General features: G+C 47.9%; 1 protein-coding gene across 2 annotated transcripts in view; it reads right to left on the bottom strand.

Moving 5' to 3' along the window:
* Positions 1-21,556, bottom strand: part of LOC116951484 (ATP binding cassette subfamily C member 1 (ABCC1 blood group)) — a 55,041-nt gene that overhangs the window by 31,417 nt on the left and 2,068 nt on the right. For both annotated transcript variants that reach the window (XM_032970120.2, XM_032970121.2), the window contains exon 2: positions 464-640. In XM_032970120.2, the coding sequence (XP_032826011.2) occupies positions 464-640 (177 nt within the window). The remainder of the gene's footprint in view (positions 1-463; positions 641-21,556) is intronic.

Genomic DNA, 21,556 nt, shown 5'->3' with positions numbered 1-21,556 from the left:
CCCTATTATTACCGAGGTGGTGAGACAACCGTGAAGCTACTGCGCGCCCGTCTGCTTTGCAGTGGACGTTAAAGATGCCAGGACGACATGAACAAGAGTGGACCACTGTGTGCTTCAACGGACTGTTGGGGCAAGTGCCGTTAGCGGGTTGCACCGATGAAGGGCAAAACGGCACACGAAGGGGTGGGTGGGTGGCCGGCACAAACACCCAGCCGCCTGTCTCCCTGGTGGCGGATGCTCATGCACCGCACCAGGTACCCCTTTAAGTCCGAGTCGAATCAGTTGCGGCCCAGCAACGGTTCAAACAATTGTCACCGGTGTTGGCCGGGTTCGTAGCGGAGCGTGCCAACTGCTCCAACTACTGCTCCCCATACACAGACTGACAGCCACACACCTACACCGACTGCCAACCGGAGCAGACAAGAGACGAAGGCGGGGGGGGGGGGTGAGCGAGAAGTCGTACGGTCTTGGCGCGGTTAAGGTGCGTGCACTGGATGTATCCGCGGTTGTGTCGGCGCAGGTGCAGGTAGTAGAGGGGAGCGGCGGCCCAGAGGTAGGCGCAGGGGATCCACACGAGCACCGTGTTCTGGAAGCACGCGGTGAGGTCCGGGGTGTGCGTGTCCAGCGTGCGGTTCCGGTCCTACAGAGCATGGGGTGGCATCGCAATCAGGAATCCGATGAGCTATAAACGCCTTCTCACAGATGTCCAGTAGGGGGCAGGTCAGAACGTATTTTCCCGCATATAGCCCGCATACACATATACCCCGCAAAAATAGCGTTTTGTGTAAAAAAAAATTCAGATAGGCCGCACCTCCATATACCCCGCATGCATTCATATCTTTAATGTCGTTACCGCAGCTTAATTCCATCATATTAATACGAAGTTTACATTTGTAATACATTCCATTATCAATTGTTAACATTCAAATCATAATGTGCACAAAGAAAATAAACTAACCGGAAACGAGTGAACTTAAAACAGTAAATAAGTAACAAAAGTAAATATCCAATAAACAAGTAACACATAACTGGTAGATAAGTAAGTACAGCCGTCACCTCACCCCCAACCCCTCTTCCCCCCCCAGCTCTCCCGTTGCCGGTAAACAAAGTGCGCCCACTTCAAACATTGTCGTTTCATTGTACAAACAATTTGAATAATTTAAAACGTGATAACGTGCAATTTTAGTGCCGAGAGGTTTATTCAGCAGTGCTTTAGTCAAAGGTAAGTGTTGCATAGTGGATAGTCCTACCATTAAAAAAATTTAACGAGTCATGACATGTCACACGTGTAAAATATTTTTGGGATAGCCAGCACCTCCATATACCCCGCAGGGTCTTGTTTTGTTTGTAAAAAGTGGTATACCCCGCGGGTTATATGCGGGAAAATACGGTAATACAAAAATCACGATAGGAGTGCAAATTATAGGCAAGGTAAGCAAACCACAGAAAAAATATATACAAATAAAAAAACATTTTTAATGTCACCAGTTAAGGCCCACCGAGCCATTCGCTTATTTTTCAGAAGCGACCTGGCCACAAACGATAGCTCCACAAAGTGACTTGTGGAGAAATGTACTCCAGCAAAATAATCTCGATGCACGTTTCCGAATGTGGAGGGAAAAAAACGGAAGAAAAAAATCCACGCGAACCCCGGGGAGAAGATGCAAACCCCAAATATACAGGTGTCAGGGGGTCGGGGCGTAGAGCGGGGGGAAGGAGACTCCGTCGCACGGATGAAACGACACAGTGACGATACAACATCACATCACCACCGATGTTACCGTCAAGGTCATCTTCCTCAAAGTCATCATGTACACACGGAGATCGACGTCTCTCAATAATCGTCGTCATCATCATCATCATCATCCACCATCACCTAACTGTCTCTGCGTCGTTTTTTCATCATTCACTGTCTATAATAAACTATCAGGAGAACTCGTCAAGATCACCACCAGGCAGTCTCCAGGTTTACACTCTCAAGTGGTTTTCGGTTGGGTCCCTCAGTTACCTTCTCTGTGTTTAGCAAACTTGACAAATGCAACCGTTTGTTTTGCTCTTATTTATATTTCTCTGCACAAGCCGCGGTAATAGGGTACACGCCAGTACCGTCGCGGATAAGAGGGTACACACCAGCACCGTCGCGGATAAGAGGATACACGCCAGCACCGTCGCGGATAAGAGGGTACACACCAGCACAATCGCGGATAAGAGGGTACACACCAGCACTGTCACGGATAAGAGGGTACAAGCCAGCACCGTCGCGGATAAGAGGAATTCCACCACACGCGCGATGATCACCCAGAACAGACCACCATGGGACATCTAATGACTCAACGCCCGATCCACAAATACAAACTGTTAAACTACTTCAACTATTTTTAAACTATTTCTATTTTACAAGGCAAGGCCCACCGAGCGATATAATTATTTTTCCACAAGCGGCGACCTGGCCACAAATTACAGCTCCACAAAGTGGCTTATCATGTAGAAATGTACTGCAGCCAAATACTCTAAACGCGTGTCGATTCTAAATTATGGAGGGAAATACTGGAGGACCCGGTGAAAAGTCCAGACGACAAACGGGGAGAACACGCAAACTCCAAATATACAGCAAGCGTTAGGGTCGGGATTAAACCCACGACCTCCTGCATACCAGGCGAGGTAGTTAACATCTTGCCAACGCGGCAATGCAACACTACGCTACTCCTGACCGCAATCATCTGGCAAAACCACATCAATGTCAAATTGCACTTAATTTTATTCAGACTTTCACGAACAACATTATTATTCACGATTTCTTTCTTTTGGGTTTGTTGGCCGTGTAAACACACGTGTTGTAAACCATTCCTCCGCGCGACACGGGCAATTTATAAGTGTCGCGCGAGATCCGAGCTTCCGCATAACAACCTGACGATGGCTGGATGTAACCTCCAGCTAAACGTCGGTACCCATTTAAAAGTTGTCAGATTACTTTCCAACAAAAACGATGACGACGATGATAACGACGGCGCTATTCCTAAGAAGCAGCAATGTTTGCACGTTTTATTCACGCGGCACTTTTGTCAATTGGCTGTGCTGGGTGGGGAGAGGATGTACAACACGCGCACAATTTTTCTTTTTTTTAAAACACGACGACCTAACCTCAAGGAAAAAAACGATTACAAATTAAAATTAACGTCAACGGCAGCCGTACACAAGAAGGATGAAAAAGAAGACCGCACGACTTCCCACCCCTCCCCTCCGCCTCCCGGGGAGGCGTTTCATTGTTATTTTATAATCGGGAGGGGATAGCATCTCCGTCAGCGTGAAGCGTTAAAACAATTACCAACGCAGCAAAGCATTGCGACCCTACGCACTGCTGTGGCGAGGTCTGTCACACGTCGTTCGTTACCCCGGCGCGGCCGTTTGACCGGGGAAACGGACGGCGTGTGACACACACACACACCTGTGTGCAACAGGTGCAAACTGGCGTCTTATCTTTATGGTCCTAACGTCTTATCAACTAAGGGGCACGGCTTTAGGAACACTAATGACGTGGTTTTTCTCTCTTCCCTCCGCGGCGTGTGCGTGTATGCGGAGCGGAAATTTAAGTCGGTGGTGCCCTGCGCCGCTAACCCGGCGACAACACCAGTGACGATTATGTGAACGGATCCCTTGGCCTTCCCCCTAGGTCGACCAGGCCTCACATGAGTGCAAACATCGCCACTGGGGAGACAAAGGCGGCCGGGCGTGGTGCTGGCCACCCACCCCTCGTGTGCCGTGTCAGCCGTCATTAGGTGCTCACCAACAGCAGCTGCTCCAACAGTCTGTTAAAAGGCTATACACGGGGGATCTTTGGAGCGGAAGTGTAGTAGATCACGTCATGCGCTACAAACCCAAGACATGAGTTTGATGTTATCCGTAGCCCGGGAGATCAGTGCTGAAAATATTAAACCGGTCCTGGTTTGACTCAGCCCAAAATTAATACCTGTTGGAGTGTGCAAACATTGGCACTGCCAGGCATGGTGCTGGCCACTAAAAACGCATTCAGCGCTGTGCCAGCCTTTACAGCTGCTCACGAACAGCGCTTGCCCGGGTGATCTTGTCACACGTGTGGGATGTGATGGTCGATGTGGCTAGCCCACTGCACCACGGTACAAGCTACCTGGGGTTCGTTCCCTGGCCGTACAAAGCAGTGGAAAGTGATGGCGAAAGGTCCGATTGAAGTGCTGGCACCCATTAGAGAAGCTACTTGTGACACGAGTTTGATTCCCGGCCACAACTAATATTAGTGGAAAGTGTTGCCCGAACCAACCCTGGCCACCACCCCGTGCCCCCCAAAAGACAAAGATCCCCCGTTTAGCCTTACCAGACTGTTGGGGCAAGTTCTGTTAGCGAGCACCTACGAAGGCTGGCAAAAGGCACACGAGGGGGTGGTTTGGACAACACCACGCCCCATCACCTTCGTCTCCCCAGTGGCGATGTTTACACACCACACGAGGTACCGACCCATGCTGACCATCGTGATGAAATATCGTCAAACAACCCTCGTGACGAACACGGTGGGTACTAGTGGAGGTGTTCATTCAGAATTGTATGCACAAAGGCCTTTCTATTCTTACGTCAATAATTATCTCCCTCGCTCTTTTTTTTGTTTTAAACAAGATTCGCAAAAGAAAAAGTGAAGGACGGAGCACGGGACGGGGGAGGGGGGGTCCGAGGGCTTAAACATCTCAGCTGCACGTGATTAAACGATCGCTGCACCACGTTCAAACAAGACATCCGTGTCATGCACACACACACACACACAGCGTGCTCACCACCTTCTGTTGACCTTCTGCTCTCTCCGCTGCCCAGCGGTCGTTCCACGAACCTTGGCCTTGGCACACATAGATGTTTGTTTTTTGGGGTGGTGTTTGTTTCCATGCCTGTCATTTGAATCTCTTGATGGTTGTAATGGCATTGGCTTGCGAATTTTTTTGTTTTAGGTCTTCTCACCACAGGTGCCTCCCGCTAATGCCCCAACCGCCCTGGAATTCCATCGCTTCAAATTGTGTCCCCGGTTACTTTCCCATCTAACGCACAGCCTGATGCTTAAAACGGTCGACTCTTTACGATAACTGCACTTGCAATTGCATTTGATGTACAGTAAAACCTTGGGTTGCGAGTAACTTGGTCTGCGAGTGTTTTGCAAGACGAGCAAAAAGATTTAAGTAAATATTAATTTGATGAACGAGCGAGGTCTTGCAATACGAGCAGTACGTATACGCTTTGTCTGCCGAGCGTCACGTGATCACAACTGATATACGAGTGCTTTGGATTACAAACACGTTTCCGGAACAAATTATGCTCGCAATCCAAGGGTTTACTGTACCTCCTGGCTCGTTTACATGTTCGTACGATAAGTCACCCTATAATTGCTTAATGCGTCACGTTTCTGAGGCTTAGTTTTTGTATCTTGTGCTGGGACCAGACCCAGGCGTCATCTGCCCGAGCCGATTTGTGCCGCTGGGATTAATGGAATACTTTCTCGAATGCTCACGTGGTGCACTCATTTTAGGGGTTTTTTTCCTGATGTCAGTTCGTGTCATTGCAATACTTTGCCTTGCTTTGCTCTGGTCATGTTAGTGACCCAGGTTCCGATTGCGAATTAAACTCTTATCCCTGTGTCTCTCGAGTTCCCGCCTTGTTAATAACAAAAACTCTTTTGAAACGTGAATTTCACCGGTTTACTCTGAGGATATATCCAAAATGGCAACACAACTTTGTTTGTGCACTGTGTGATCTTAAAAGGCGCATTGAAAAATTTGATACTCCGACTGATGCTTCTGTTGTTGTGCAATAACTCATGCAGCCAGCTATGGCTCAGGGATTTGGTGTTACATGTTATTTATGTAGTTTATTGTAAAAATCCGGTCACAGTCCCTGTGATCACTGTTACGTTGCAATGATGGCTTTATTTTTTGGTGATTTCGAAAACGTTTTTTGGTTTGGACATGTTTGTTTTTGTTGAAGTGCGGAGTTAGACTGATGGCCTTAATCTAAGTTTTCTTGTGGTTGTTGTTGTTGTTTGACATGCATCCCACTGGGAATTTTTTGCACACAGCGTTGGTGTACGGTGCTTTTTTCAGGAATATTTTGCTGTTTTTTTTCATGGATTTTCTGTTTGCACAGTCAACACACAGTCACTTTAAGATGTTTTTTCTTGTTCGTGTTTTTGTTTTTTTGTTTGTTGTGGTTGCACCCGATTCAAGAGCCGAATGGCTCACAGGGCTATACCAAAATAAATAAACTGAAACTGTGTGCACGGTGGCTCTCGATCGAACAAAGACGGTTACCGCATTGCGTGCTTTCAGATGCGCTTCTGCGGCCGTGTGGAACGCCCCTTTCCTTCTGATACTAGGAAGCCACTGGAGCTATGCACTTTTAAATCTAGATGAAAACTCATTACTTTATAACTGCTTGGCGGGTTTAGTTTGTTGTCATTCCCCCATACCTCCGATTAGCACGGTTGGCTACGTATGGTGCACAAAGAAGTTCAACACGTACAACTTTACATTAAAATTAGCTTCATATCGAATCATCATATTCATTACACATTATCATGCTTCCACCCTCCCACTCTCCTACCCACTCTCCCAGCCTCCCTCCCTTTAGACAGATGGAAACACAGATGGAGTTAATGCATTCATGTTTTCGTCCCTTAGCTGGAAAGCGTGTAAAAGATAATTAATAGGTGATGTATTAAGTACTCAATGACTTAAAACGGTAGCGCAAGATAAGCAATACACAGGCAGGTTAACGGTGAGGTCAGGAGCCGGGCTGGGAAGGTCACCGGGGTGCACGTTTGGTCGACCGAGCAGGACAGAAAGAAGACATATCGCACCATTATCTAGTTTGTCATTTAAATCCTCCACAACGACACGAATTGGTCATGTCGTATTGTGCAATAACTTTGCTGCCGAACTTCAAGCGAGAGCCCCTTGCCGATAACATCTGGCCGTTTGCCAGTATTGATTCAAACAAGCCTGACTACGCGGATGAGACAGCGTGTCGAAACCAGTCCAGAGTTTGCATTTACTTAATAAATGCTGCCTAAATTATGGACTCTCACAGAAGGCCGTGGCGCCGATGCTTTGTGTAAAATATACTTTTTGTAGAGACGTATATCGGAAACAGACATTCCATGGTCATCGATTTGTATACAAAATATATGATCGGATGATGGCTCCTATTTCTCATATCTGTCCCTCCATAAAAAAGTATTTTTTGTGACACACATCCTATAAGCCACGTGGCCTTTTGGGAGTGTATATTTTCAGGAGCTTTGGTTCTAACACAAGCAAATTCTGGACTGGTTTCAACCATCAGGGTCTCATCAGCAGAATGAGGCTTGCTTAAACAAACGCTGATGAAATTGCCAGATTGACGATTCTGCGAGATGCACACAGCTGCTCATTTACTCGTGACACAGTCACCCGAGCTTCTGCTTCATCAGCGTCAACGTTCATTGCTCCTGGTCCAAAACGGCCCAGCGAGCAAGCAGGCCATGCCCACAAGGGCAGGTTATTCAACACGACGTATATGTACAACTACAATGTGGCTTTGCACAGTGCCTGAAACACAGAAAAACAGAGTTTGCGGAAACAGTTGGGCGCATTTCCTCGACAGAGCAGAGGGGGCAGTCCCGGTCATTGGCAGATGAATAGATGAGGAAGGTCTCCCGAGTCTGGACTTGAACGGAGGCAGGGAGTTTAACACGTAGGCTTTCGCGACCAAATATTATTCAAATATAAAGGGTGTTTTTTTTTCATTGGTTAGATCGCGTAAATATAAAAACACCTCCATCATACAGGTTTTTTGGGTTAGATCGCGTAAATATATGTGTCGTTAAAACCGCCACCACCCGACAGACAATTAGTAAGGTTTGTCACGTAAACAGAACATGCCAAATCTGAGTACTCAGATTGTAAATGTTGCAGCTTTGCACTCCAACAAACCGGTGTGCTGCACTAGTTACGAATTGGCATTTTCTGTTTACGTGACAAACCTTACTAAATGGCTGTGTCGGGTGGTGGTGGGTTTAACGACACATTTATATATTTATGCGATCTAACCAAAAACACCTGCATTATGGATGATATTGTCACGAAAGCCTACGTGATAAAAACCACCTACCTTCCCATAGTTGTCTGTCCACATAAAATAGTAGTATTTTTCAGGGAACCCATGGGTTGCCACGGCCTTTAACAGTAGCTTCGATAAAAGAAAACTCAGGGTCTGTTCATCATAAAGGTTTTTTTGGGTTAGATCGCGCAAGTCTAACGGTGCCATTAACCCACCACCGCCCGACGCAACCAATTAGCAAGGTATTCACATTATCGAATGGCCCAGTTATTTACTTCAGCACACCGGTGTGTTGGAGAGTAAACCCAAAAACATTTCTAATTTGAGTACAACGTTTCGCTGGTAATTACAAGCAGCTTCATCGGGCGATTTTGCTAGAATTGTGAAGAAGTCTTCCGGCTTCCAGTCTTAAATAGAGCGAGATGATGTCATCACTGTGAGGGTCAGGTACGGAGACCAACAGGGGGAGTCGGCAGCGTGGACGCACGGTGGGAACTCGTTTGCGATCACGGGGCAGGGGGTCGGGGCTGATGAGAGGAAGAGACCTCCCACTGAGCGGAGGTTGACTACTGGGGGCCCCCCGTCAGGGAGCATTGGTTGCTGGAGGGGAGACTTTGCGAGTGAGATGAGAAGAGAGAGGGCGAGAAAGGCAGAATCCACGGAGGACCTTGACGTGCACGGGTACGATCTTGAAATTCATCCGGGAATACATTGGGGGAAGCCAGCAAAAAGGACTGGGGTGTTGTGGTTATGTGGTTGTCCTCGTTTACAGGTGGTCTGTGAGAAGTCTGGCAGCGGCATTTTGGTTCCACCCGACTTGGGAGGAGTTGTTGCAATATTCGAGTCGGGAAGGTGACGGAGGCATGGATGAAAGGGCTTCGGTGACAGCTGGGGTAAGGAATTGGCTGGAGGGGAGACTTGGGAGTGAGCTTAGAGGAGAGAGGCTGAGCAGGGGAGACTCCACCAAGGACCTTGAAGGCGATCCGGGACTGGATTTAGGGAAGCCAGTGAAAGAACCGGGGTATTGTGGGTGATGTGGTCTGGTTGTTTACAGGGTGATGGTGAGTAGTCTGGCAGTGGCATTTTGGATCCACTCGAGTTGAGGAGTTGCGACATTCGAGTCGGATGGTGACAGAGGCACGGATGAGGATTTCAGCGGCAGCTCGGGGTACGGAATTAGCGGATGCAGGAGATGTTGCGTGCAGCTGGAGGTAAGGGTTCATGATGTGTTTTAAGAGAATGAGAGCTTGGGGGTAAAGGTGGCCTCAGTGTGACATTTGAGGGTGCCAAGTGGTAGTTTGGAAGGGGCCCAGAAGTAGACTAAATGTGGCAGGGATGTGGCCAAAATGTGCTCAAGAATCTGCGCAGAGGAATCATGCTGGAGGCACAGATTTGATCAATAGGTAGCCAGTAGTGCGGCATGCACATGGCCCACAAGTGGCCAGAATGTGACCAGAATGCGGCCAACAAATGACCTGGCGGCATCTCACAAGTGACCTGCAGATGGTGCGTTTTCTCACATGACACCACGAGCCCTCCTGGGTAAGGTCAAACTGCTAGAGCAGACGGATGGAAACGGAAGTGGTCCCACATGCCAATGCACGCTCCAGGAAACGCCCGGGAGTTTGTGCGGCGCTAAGGTGGTCATGAAATGACATCTTGATATTTGTTCCTCCCGACCGACAGCCAATTTCTAAAGAAGGGATTTATTCAATCACATCGGCTTATATTGCACGCATTTATGATTCAATTATGCCGATGTAAAGAGTTAGTGAGGTGGGTTGTTGTTGCGTTGGACTGTATTGTATTGTACTCTTGTAACAGATTTAAGAGAATGTACACGCACACCAACGACCACAAGCAAGCGCACACACATACGTGCAAACACACTAAAAAAAACATCTCCACCCTATAGCATTTAACAAACTGTTGGGTAAAGTTCGGTTAGCGAGCCCCTTGTAAAGACCAATATTGCACATAAAGGAGGATGCGATGTGGCCAGCACCACGCCTGGCCCCATTTCACCTCCCCATCCACCAGTGCTGCTGTTGACTCACCGCACGAGGTACGGATATCCCCTCGCTCTATGCGGTCTGGTTTTTGTGCGATCTCGCGTTGTATATGAGGCCGATCTATTTCTACCCAAAATCCGCTCTACTACGGCGGTTTGAATTTACGCTATATGCGGCTGAACGTGGGCCAACATTTGTTTGTGAACTGCGTGCACTGTGCGTGTGCTGTGTGTGCTACTCGGCAGGCCGCCATCTCCTCATGGGCCAATCTTTTTCTGGAACGCATCTACTACTACTACCGCGCAGAGCGAGGGAAACCTGCAGATAGAGATGCTTATCTGCCAGTCATCTCGGTCAACCCATTGCACCTAGGTGTCCCGTGAACTCTTGCCAGCGGCGATCCTTCGAATACTTCACGAGGTCTCAAAGTGCTCCCAGCCTGGCACAAGCGCCGTGGTGACATCACTGCCCCTTTGCAGTGAATTGCGGCTGTTGTTATATATACAGTATTGCACTGTAACCGTGTGCCTGTTTATAAAGCAGCAAACGATATGTAAACAACGGAAAAATTGTTCTGCTGTAGCAGCATCAGAGTGGACCGCTCAAAAAAAATAAAAACCTTTCAACATTTGCACAAGGCCTCTTCGAGTATACACACGGCACATGGTACTCTGGGGGGCATGTCGCTTTTGAACGACTCCAAAGAGAAAATCAAATTGCTAAAACTCCAGAGTTTTGTTCCCCATCACCACCTCCACACGGGCGTTGTTTTGATCCAAGCCTTCCTTTGGCAGCCAATCCGTCACCAGTCTCGTCCGTTGGCCATTGTCTCCGGCTCGACATCACGTGTCCTGGCCCAGAGCCGGCCCCCCCCCCGTCACTTGCTATTCCAAACGCGGCCGTCAAAACGCAGATTAAAATTATTTGCGGTTGTGCGTTCCTCTCATCTTTCTCTCGGTGTCTTTTTTTTGCAAGCAGGCTTTAACTTATCCACGCTTCTTGGCACATTTTTTTAAAATAAACCGCGTAATCTCCCACTTGGAGAAAACAATTTCCCCCCCCCCCACCAAAAACTGCCAAGCCAAACTCAGCACTCGTCTTTTTTACTCCAAACGAAACGCGAAAGTCTTTAGAATGCTGCGGTTGATGGTGTTGCGTAACAGAAAGCACATGTGGATTTACAAGGTGGGCGAGTGCTGGGGTCTTTTTAACCACGTGATATTTTTTTTACGGATATATAAAAAAAGCAACTTTTGTAACAATTTTTTTTGGGGTTGTTCACGGTACAAAAACACGCCGCGCGAGGCACGTGACGCTAAAAAAAAGGGAATAGGCCGATTGCCACGATTCGCGTTTGCGATGCAAATTTCGCGAATTAAAAGTTATTTTATCTTACGGTAATTGCGGCGAACATATAGCGGCCTCGGGGTGGCTGCTGCGGTCGGGGTTTACGTGACCGATTACATTCGACGTGAAAAACAAATACACACGCAAAATAATCTAATCGTACACGTGCACGATACGTGCGTCAGGAGCTAGCGAGTCGATTTTACCAAAACCTATCACACACACCTGATGTGCAAGACATCGACAACCAATGACGACGCTCAAAGAAATATGCCCGGTGTTTTGTAACAATATCTAAGAAAAGTTCACTGGAAAGTTCTAGTGGCGGTGGGTATGTTGCACTGTGGCTTTGGCTGGCTGGTGAAATGGCTCACCCCACCAAATTTTCCCGGGCTTGTGAAACCAGTTCTACAAAAAACTGGGCGGGGCCTCTCCTCCAATCAGCTGTCACCCCCCCCGACACCCAATACAACATTCCGAATTCTCTCTCTCTCTCATTCTCTCACTCGACAAAACCCAGTTCAGTGACTCTGCACATTTGCACGAATACATCTCGCGTCACGGTGATATCACATACCACGACACGCGAGCGTGATTCAGGGAGAATGCCGAAACGCAGCATGTCCCGTAAAAGGTGTCATCCATTATTCAATAATTGGACAATAGTTTTGAGATCGGTTGATAAAGTACACACGCACGCGGTAGTATGAATATTTCATCCCTCTCGAAGTCTGTTCTGATCTCCACGTGTCCACCGTGGCGCTGGTTACAGAGAGTCTCCAGATAACCGTCAACTTCTGGTCTGGTTTCAATGCCGCGTGTGCAAACATTAATGCATAAATACGACCCCGAAGCATTATGCGAGGGCGAACGGCCTGCCGATGATCTTGAAAACGATGGATGACAAGAATTGCAATGACGAGCTCAATAACGTAAAAAGCCCAATGGTGGTCAGTTGCAACAGTCAGAATCTTTACTTAATACTGGATAAATCCGATGAGCTACGAAGCTCTTTTCCACAGATGTCCAGTCAGGGCAGGTCAGAACGTTACGACAAACGAACAAAAATGGTAGGACTGCAAAGCACACCTACGGTAAGCAAATCACTAAAAATTAATTGGTAAAATATATAAAGCATATACGTTCCAATTGCATAAGCACGCCAAGTTCCAAGCTTGGGGAACGCAAGAACAGTCCCAGACCACGCCAAAGACAACGCACAGCCACTCGGTCAAATTGAACTGTCGATACATGGGCAAGGATGAAAGTTACAAATCACATTTACAAATGCAGTCTCATGCAGCGCGAATCTTCGGCTCCAGGATACTTTTTTTTTGGGACGGAATATTTTACAACAGTTAAGGGAGGAAACAACATGGTGGTCCCAAAAACGCTGGCGCTGCCGCGCAAACGCTCTGGGGCAACCTACTCGAATTCCTGCTCCTGGGATGGTTACAAGGCAATTATATGAACGGACGTCTCAAGTTTCTTGCGTTTGACAATGGGGTGAGAATGAACGAGCTAAGAGTATTGCGCAATCGCGTTGCTTTGAGACCCGATGCGAACCGAGGAAGCAGATGGAGCACTTTGCACATGGCGCGGTGAGAAAATTGGACGTCAAACAGGAGTGAAGTGTACCACTTTCACAGGCTCGCGTCAGTTTTACGGGCGGACCCTCTCTGGAAGGCGAGCTAAAAAATTATTTTACGCGGGCAAACCCATCGGTCAACACGGGAAAGTTCACAACTCTCTCCTTCTGAAAAAGACGCCCGCGGCACATGCAGCGAAACGTCGGAACATCGTGCCGAACAACGCACGGCGCAACCCGAAATACACACAGGAGAGCTACAGCACAACGGCGAAAAAAACAACAGCACAAAAGTGAAAACCCAACAGCACAACAGTGAAAACCTCGGCAGCAGATGTGCCAACATGGGGCTTTATTAGCCCACGTACCAGAGCAGAAATTGGCGCCACCTAAACGTAGCAAAACATTAGTGTTACCCATTTAATTACACGGCGTACGAGATAATTATTTGCAAACCCCACTCATTACCAATCACGTAAATTATCTGTCACTGGCCACAAAACATTAAATTAATGTCACCTTCGGTGGCACCTACAAGTGAACTGTATGTTGAACTTCTTTCGCACAGTGCGTAGCCAACCGTGCTATCTGGACTAGGATCGTGAGCGCTTATGCTACAGAGAGTCAGAACTGTGTGAACCGGGGAGCAGTGTATAAGAGTCTCGCTAACTGGGGTCATTTTCATGATAGGCGCTGGGATCGACCCCAGCGTAGCAGATAAACTTCCACCACAAATCACTCGTAAAATCTCCACCGCACAACAAAGGATTTTGTTCGGCGTTGTTCGTGCGCAATAGATGATGCAATTTTTTTTACCAATTCGCGCGGATAATAATATCGACGAAACGAGCAGAAAACGGCGAGACAGGGTTAACGAGACAGACAAAACGAGACAAAAATCAATTGTTGAATCAAATCGCAACCCAGAGTCATGCACGACGACTCATACAATTACTGGGGGGGGGGGGTTAATCATTGCTTGCCTATTGATTGCAGGAGACTCCGTTGCATCACTCACGTGCGGATGAATGAACGCCGCACAACGATTGTTTAATGGATGAACCCGCACTGCCCATTACACCTGGCGCTTTCTTCAACCAGAAGCGACGTTGACACAAACGATAGCTCAACGAAGTGGCTTATCACGTGGAAATATATAGCAGACAAATACTCTAAACGCCCAATGTTGATTCTAAATGTGGAGGGAAAAACCAGAGGGCCCGGGAAAAAATTCCGCGCGACCACGGGGAGAGAGACACCGCAAACTCCAAATATACAGCAGCAGGCGTCAGGGTCGGGATCAAACCCATGACCTCCTGTATACCAGATGAAGTAGTTAACATCTCGCCACCGTGGCACCCATGCGAGTGGGGGAATGACACCCCAAAGGTTCGGACCGGACTCGCAGATCCACTTTCTCTACTGTACTGCCATCTCCCAAACACTAATTGTGGCCCAAAGTCGTGGTGTGGCAGTTTTAAAATATCTTCCGTGAGTCAACCGTGGCTTCTTTTGCCTCCAAATCGTTGGGCTCTCGGGCATGTTCCACCATGCCCGATCTTTTAAAACGTCTACGGAGTTTAACTTTAACACTGCACGCACAAACTGGCACTCCTCATGGTTACATGTCACAAGGGGGGCGATGGGTGTAGTGCAAGTTTCGGGGAATGTTGACCTTTTCCTCTTCATTTCAAACACTGCCTCCCTTGGCAACCTATGTCCATGTGCAAAAGCGGCCACTTTAATGCCCCCCCCCCCACCGAGCTCGGAATTAAAAACACGTCACGTCCTACGGAGCTCCGGGCACCTGGGTGGTCTTGGCCTCCTGTGGCGGGGCAGCCTGAAATAATCCGGCAGTTCACATGGAAGAGAGCGAGCGGTGCGCTACCACCACCAAGCAACACCAGGGTGACCGCTCCCGTGAACTTCACTCACCCATTCCTCCAACACCCGTGTTGAGGTCATGCTCGACCAGACTAACTGCGTGGTGTCATCCACGCGCTGCGTTTCCACCGCCGCACAACGGAGAGGGACTTTTGAAGGAAGTCTGTGACGTCAGCTTCTGCAGCCATTTTCTGACACAGCATGGTGCGCACTGCTCTCCGTGAGCGATCATCCCGAATCAGCTCATGACATACCGACGATGCAATATGAATGCAGTCACTGGGAGGGAAAACAAGGACAAATCATGCATTTCCATGGTTTCTGCGATGTATTCCGACGTTCGTTTTTCATCGGAAGCGTTTAATCAGCGGTAATATCGTCACCTTCCAAGTCGCACGGCGTCGTCACATGGTGCATGGCGCGTGACATCATCGCCTTGGCCAAATGAGCTCATCCATTTCACACTGCTTTTTTTTTTAGTTTTGGGCAACCCTTGCATCGATTTGGGTGGTTTTCTCTTGCATACGTCTCCAACAACACTGCAATTTCCAAATAAAATTTAACTTGCATTGGAACAGCTTTCAGAGAGTTATCATAACCCCGTGTTACAGACATGGGGTCTGTGTCCAGCCAGATGGCTCGGCGGTTGGGTGAGCGGCTCGTAATGGGAAGGCTCCCGAGTTGACTCGGCTGACAATCCATTGGAGGTGATTAAAATCAGTACAGCTTTGTGGGGAAGTGGTTTCTATGTATGTTGTTGGACTTCTTTCGCACCATACGTAAGACAACCGTGCCAATTGTCAGGGGCGTGGGGTTGCCTATGGACAGACTCGCCCCCACACCAAAAGAATGTGGAATTTCCTCCACTCGCGCAATGCTATTAAGAGGGGAATGCGCACCACCGCTATTGCACATTTGATGATCAAGACATCACTTATGATTTGACACATGAAAGACGAGTGGACAGAGCTATTGCTTTAACACTTTCGAACATTAGTTGTAAAGCATAACAAATTCAAACCGTTGGAACGGTGCAATGCATTCAAAGTCCCAGTAGCCAGGCCCCAGGCGATTTAATCAGCATGGTGTGGAAGGGGCCCAGGACTGCGCATTGTGGGGGTCCCTGTCAGATTTACAGCCGTCCTCTGGTCGGCGATTGTCCGAGCGCCATGGGTGTGCATGGGTTTGAGACGCTGGGAATGTGGACTGACACGGCAGGCAAAGGCGGCACAACTACAAATCACCCTCCACACAAATGCCGCAATTTCATGAATTGTCCCAATTCTGGGAATCACGATTCGGTAAATAAAACGTTTACCTCTGTCTGGTTTGTACAGTGTCGTTCACACCATCATCCCAAATGTAATGATAGTGGATGCTACTTATGAAAGATCGATCGTCGATTCATAAACTCATCGTTCCACGTGGTGCATCGTGCCGTTTACCAATGACTTTAATGGACGAACAGATCATTGGATGCATGGGTTGGTGGATGTATTAACAGATAAACAACTGAATGAATGAATGTATACATGGACAGATTGATGAATGGATGTATGTAAAAATATATTGAAGGGGAGTGGTCAGACCAGAAGACGGACATGAGGACAGACAGACGAGCGACTGGCTGGTCGGACAAACGGATAGACGGATGAATAACATGCGAGACGGATGGGTGTACGGCACTATGCCTCAGCTGTACAGTGTAATGTCACGTAAAGTCAGCGGTGTGGGGGGTTGCGGTGAGACCCCTGTGTGCAAACGTGCAGCGTTATATTTAAAATAGCCCCGCTCCGTCGCTCCATCGCTCCACCGTTGACTCCCCCACGCGGAGCCTCGGGTTGTGGTGTCAGGAGCGGGCACGGGGCGTCGTCTCTCTCCTCCGCTGCTGGTCGACCCAAACCGCTGCGCAAAAACGCGGTTCGGAGGGCAGAACTCGGCAAACGCGGGCGATGAAGCAAACAACGCCGGTGCGGCTCTGCGACTAATAACGTGTGACCGCCCGCATGACCCGCTGAAGGCTTAGTCATAGCGAATTACCGAGCAGTCACCGCGGCACGGCTGGACGCACATTCATGGTGATTATTTTGGAAAAGGGAAGGGTTCATCTTCTTTGGTTCTTTCGGTAAAGTCACGTAGAATGAGAATAAAATAATAAATTGATAAAATAAAATAACACAATAATATTCTCACGCTGGTGTCCTCCAGACAGTCTCGTCCCCTTCACCTGATGAAGGCCGCTTGTGTTGTGGCTGAAACGTCGTGAGAATATTATTGTGTTATTTTATTTTATCAATTTCTTATTTTATTCTCATTCTACGTGACTTCACCGAAAGAACCAAAGAAGATGAATCCTTGCAGTCACGAAAGCTTTAAATCGAAAGGGAAGGGTTGTAGAAACTGTGTACGATCATCGCTATTATACTCTTTGATCATTACACGTACTTTTTTTTAAGCAAAAAAAAGTTCGGTGGGGTGGGGGGGGTTAACTTTTTATGATCTTGTCGGGAGTTTGTGCGCGCGTGTGTGTGTGTGCGCGCGACCAAGAGGAGAGCGGTGGTGTCGCGGTCAGCGCTACGCCGTGCTACGAACCCGGCCACCCGAGTTCGATTCCCGCCCAAGGCCAATAACCAGTGACGATTATCCGAACCCGGACCTGGGCCTCCCATAAGGTCGGATCGGCCTCAAATGGAGTACCTCAAGCGGTATGTAAACATCGCCACTTAAGGAGATAAATGCTGCCAGGCGAGGTGCTGGCCACACACACACACACCCCCTTGTGTACTGTGCCCCCAAAAGTCTGTTACGGCTATGTTGGGGGGGATCGTTTTACCGGAGTTAGTACCATGTTATTAACACCGGACACAAGTTGTGAATGTATGCTGCGGGAGGAAATCGAGGAGCCTGGAGAAAACCCGCAGAGCAAACGAAGGCGTTGGCACCGTCACCTCTTCGCCACCTCGTCGCGCCCCCCTCCACCCCCCCCCGTTTTCAGACGCTCGTCAACGTGCTCTGACGAGCAAGGCAAAGTACGATGACACAAGCAAGCCCCATGAGCGCTACGGCATGGGAAAATCATCGTGCATCATCAGTATCTTTTCCAGGGCTTTGAAGCATGATTATACATTTTTTTTTTAGGGGAAGAACTCATAACGTATTATGAGAGTAGCCTACCTACTTCCCCAAGCTAACCAAAGAAAACCAAGTGTAAGCAAAAAAAACAAGGAACTTGTAAGGAAATCAATAAATAGTCCTAGTTCCGTACGTCACTAAAAATATAGTTGTAGTCCGGACTCTTTGGCCTTCGAGACTCACGTCAACCAGAAATATTTGTAGATAATTGACCCTGAATCATGAGAATGTAAGGCTAATCTCACCCTGTGCGCTTGCACAGATAGGCAGCATATCACCGAGGCAATTGCCGTATACTCCGGATTATAATACGCTCCGCGCAGTAAGAACAGGTCCCTGCAGGGTGGGCTGGTAAGAACATTGGAATTTTGCGCAATTTTATTTTTACACCCCAACAGCACGAGATTTCACTTCGTTAAAGTATTGAAAGGGGACGGACGGACACATTAATCTATTGCAGGCTGGTACACTCAGTTTACAACTTCGTTCCTACCAGTATAAAGATCCCCCGTATAGCCTTAACAGACTGTAGGGGCAAGTGCTGTTAGCGAGCACCTATGAAGGCCGAAACGGTACACGAGGGGGTGGGTGGCCAGCACCACGCCCGACCGCCTTTGTCTCCCCAGTGGCGATGTTTACACACCGCACCAGGTACTCATTTGAGGCTGAGTCGACCTAGGGGAGGCCCATGACCGGTTCAGCTAATCGTCACTGGTGTTGCCCGTGAGCGGGAATCGAACTCGGATCGCCAGATTCGTAGCGCAGCGCGCAAACCGCGACACTACACACACCTGCCAAATTACAAGACAATAAGGTGCAGTCAAATATCGATGGGAAACGCTTGCTCTTCCTGTGATTAATTGTAAATGTTGTTCAATGATCAGATTACAAAACACCTTCAGAGCCGTACACACTGTGTGTTTGCACGAAGAATGTTATTATCAAATTCAAGCGGCAATGACAGCTGATCAATTGTATACGACACGCAGCCAGCATACGGAAGAGTAAACTAAACTATAAAATAAACTTTTTTTTGGCCCATTGAGCTGCTTAGATCTTTTTCAGAAGCGACCAGGCCGCAAGTGATATCTCAACGAAGTGGCTTATCCACGTGGAAATTTATCGGAGACAAATACTCTGAAACACACGTTTCTACCTCCCGTCCTGCCTGTTATAAAGCCACGTTTGCCTTGTTGGCAGGTAGGGAGTCGCATGCTCTGGCTCCAAGCCTCAGGCTTTGCGTCAGTAGCTCACGTTGTGTTGCTGCATGTATCAATGCTACGTAGTAAACAAGCATGCAAAAGCGACACACAGGCAAAAACAACAAGCGTCCAAACTTCTAGTAAAATTGCAGAACGCCAACAACGGCAAGCGCACGTCACAAACACAACAGAAATGCCAATGCGCAATATCAACTCATTCATGCAAATGACATGGGGGCTAGAGCGGTGGCACAGGGGGTTATCGCACTGCACAATGAACACAATTATGAACAAAAAAAAATTCAACAATGGTGAGCGAGCGAGCGATACACCCAGCACACCCTTGCAAATGCCATGTTTCATCTCAAGGGATTTCTCAGGTGAAATATTTCAAAAAAGAAATTATATCGTAACCGTTCTTAGGCACTCCCCTCTCACCAAACTGGACGAACCAGCATGGTAAAGTACGATCGAACAACCCTCATGAGGGCCTTCACCCAGCAGTGGATTGACTTAGTGCTGTAATTATTATCAACAATGGATGTGCACATACAGTTGGCGTGCACTTTATGTCAGAATTAAAATCTCTATTTAACCTGGAGAAATCCGATGAGCGACGGAGAGGGGGTTGCCGACCTGTGGCAACACGAGCTGCATGTGGCTTGATAGAGAGGAGGCTCATTGATAGAGAGGAGGCTCATTTACACATTTTCAATATAAATTTTTTTTAAAATAAAGAAATCTGCGGAAGAGGGAGGCGAGCGCAGATCCAGACACAAGTACAGTACTACTTCGAGGTGCCCCCACAGATTTCTCAATTAAAAACTCTTCCGTGAACTGGCCCGTGTTACCGACAAACGCAGATTAAGATTTTGGGATTTGGCTCATATGGTGAGGAATCTGGCCCCGAACCCCCCTCCTCCTCCCTCTAGCATATAAAAAAATAAGTAATTAAATAACACGGATGTTGTGCCTTTTGTTGAAAAATCACTCAGAGGCACCTTACAACAAGCCTATAGTCACACTTCACACCATACTGAAATATTAAACGAGCGGCGTTCAATCATTTACCACACTCGCCTTTTATCGTAGGCCTTACAATAAGCCTTATAACATCACCGCGCTCTCAAATATTAATAATCGTGCAGCATTCAAGCAATATTTTAACCACGCAATATCTTCTCACAAGCGTGAAACAACAAGCCTCGACCGCGCGTTCCGTCCACCATCAAGACACATTCGGTCACATTATGAACCGTCCAACGTTCACTTGCCACAACGCTCAATTTTCCCAAGCCTTCCCCCCTCGTTTTGCAAAAATCCTTACGCAAATGTCGCTCTTTTATTATGGGGCGCAACTTTAAACGAACACAACGGCACGGTAACATGTGGCGGAAGGTGGTTGCGTCATGTTTGGTGGGACAATTTAACAAAAAGTCAGGCCGGCACCGGTCAGATGGGGTTAAGTTGGGACACACCAGGAGATGAGAGTCTGCTGATGGGAGAGCATTTCAATGGATTGCTGCACGGGGCAATGAGTTGCAAGTATTTTATACTGAAAGGCAGTAACAAATTCTTACATAGCAGGTGTGATGATCGTCCTTACAGGGCAGATAAATCGACCAGCTGCATTCTGAACCACACCCATGCATAATTTAGCGGTACACAAAGCTCAAGTACGCTTAAACAAGCAAATTAAAATGCCACGAATATATAATACCAACGCAAAAAAATAAATACGGTTGTATCGGGTTTTTCGCTATCTGGTCAATGTTTAGTAATGTGCACCGGGTTATGGTTCGTGCCGAGTTCGAGTTAAGTAGTGGACAGGGCTAGGTGTAGGGATAGAGTTTGGTTGCAGGGCTGGGTAAGATAGCTTAGGGCTATGGTTTGGTGCAGGATTAAATATATAGTTATGTATAGCCGACACCTAACCGTATACGGCACGGAGTTGTGGGTGTAGGGATCCGTGGCGTTGTTACGGTTAGGAGAAACCAGTGTTAATAAACCTGTGGGCATGCGAGTCAAGTCTTGGTAGATTTCATGTCGCTTTTAGTCATTCTCTCAAGTCCAATCGTATCGATTACCACCCTCCGCAATCGTTTTTTTTTCTGCAACATCGATGCCTTTGGTCTTGTTAATGCTGTGCCGTTTCAGCTCACGCGGTCCCCACGGACCTCCCCGTAAGAAACCGCGGATCCTGCCGTGCAAAATCGCCGGGAAACCGACGAAACGTGACCACAACCATCCCCCGCACGCCAATGGCAATAAACTGAAAAGCCGAG

This window comes from Petromyzon marinus, chromosome 43 (assembly GCF_048934315.1).
Source record: "Petromyzon marinus isolate PM22_M1 ecotype Great Lakes invasive population chromosome 43, UKy_Petmar_22M1.pri1.0, whole genome shotgun sequence".
NCBI classification, from domain to species: Eukaryota; Metazoa; Chordata; class Hyperoartia; order Petromyzontiformes; family Petromyzontidae; genus Petromyzon; species Petromyzon marinus.
Note: the sequence above shows the minus strand (reverse complement) of the source record. Positions and strands in the feature narration are given on the sequence as shown.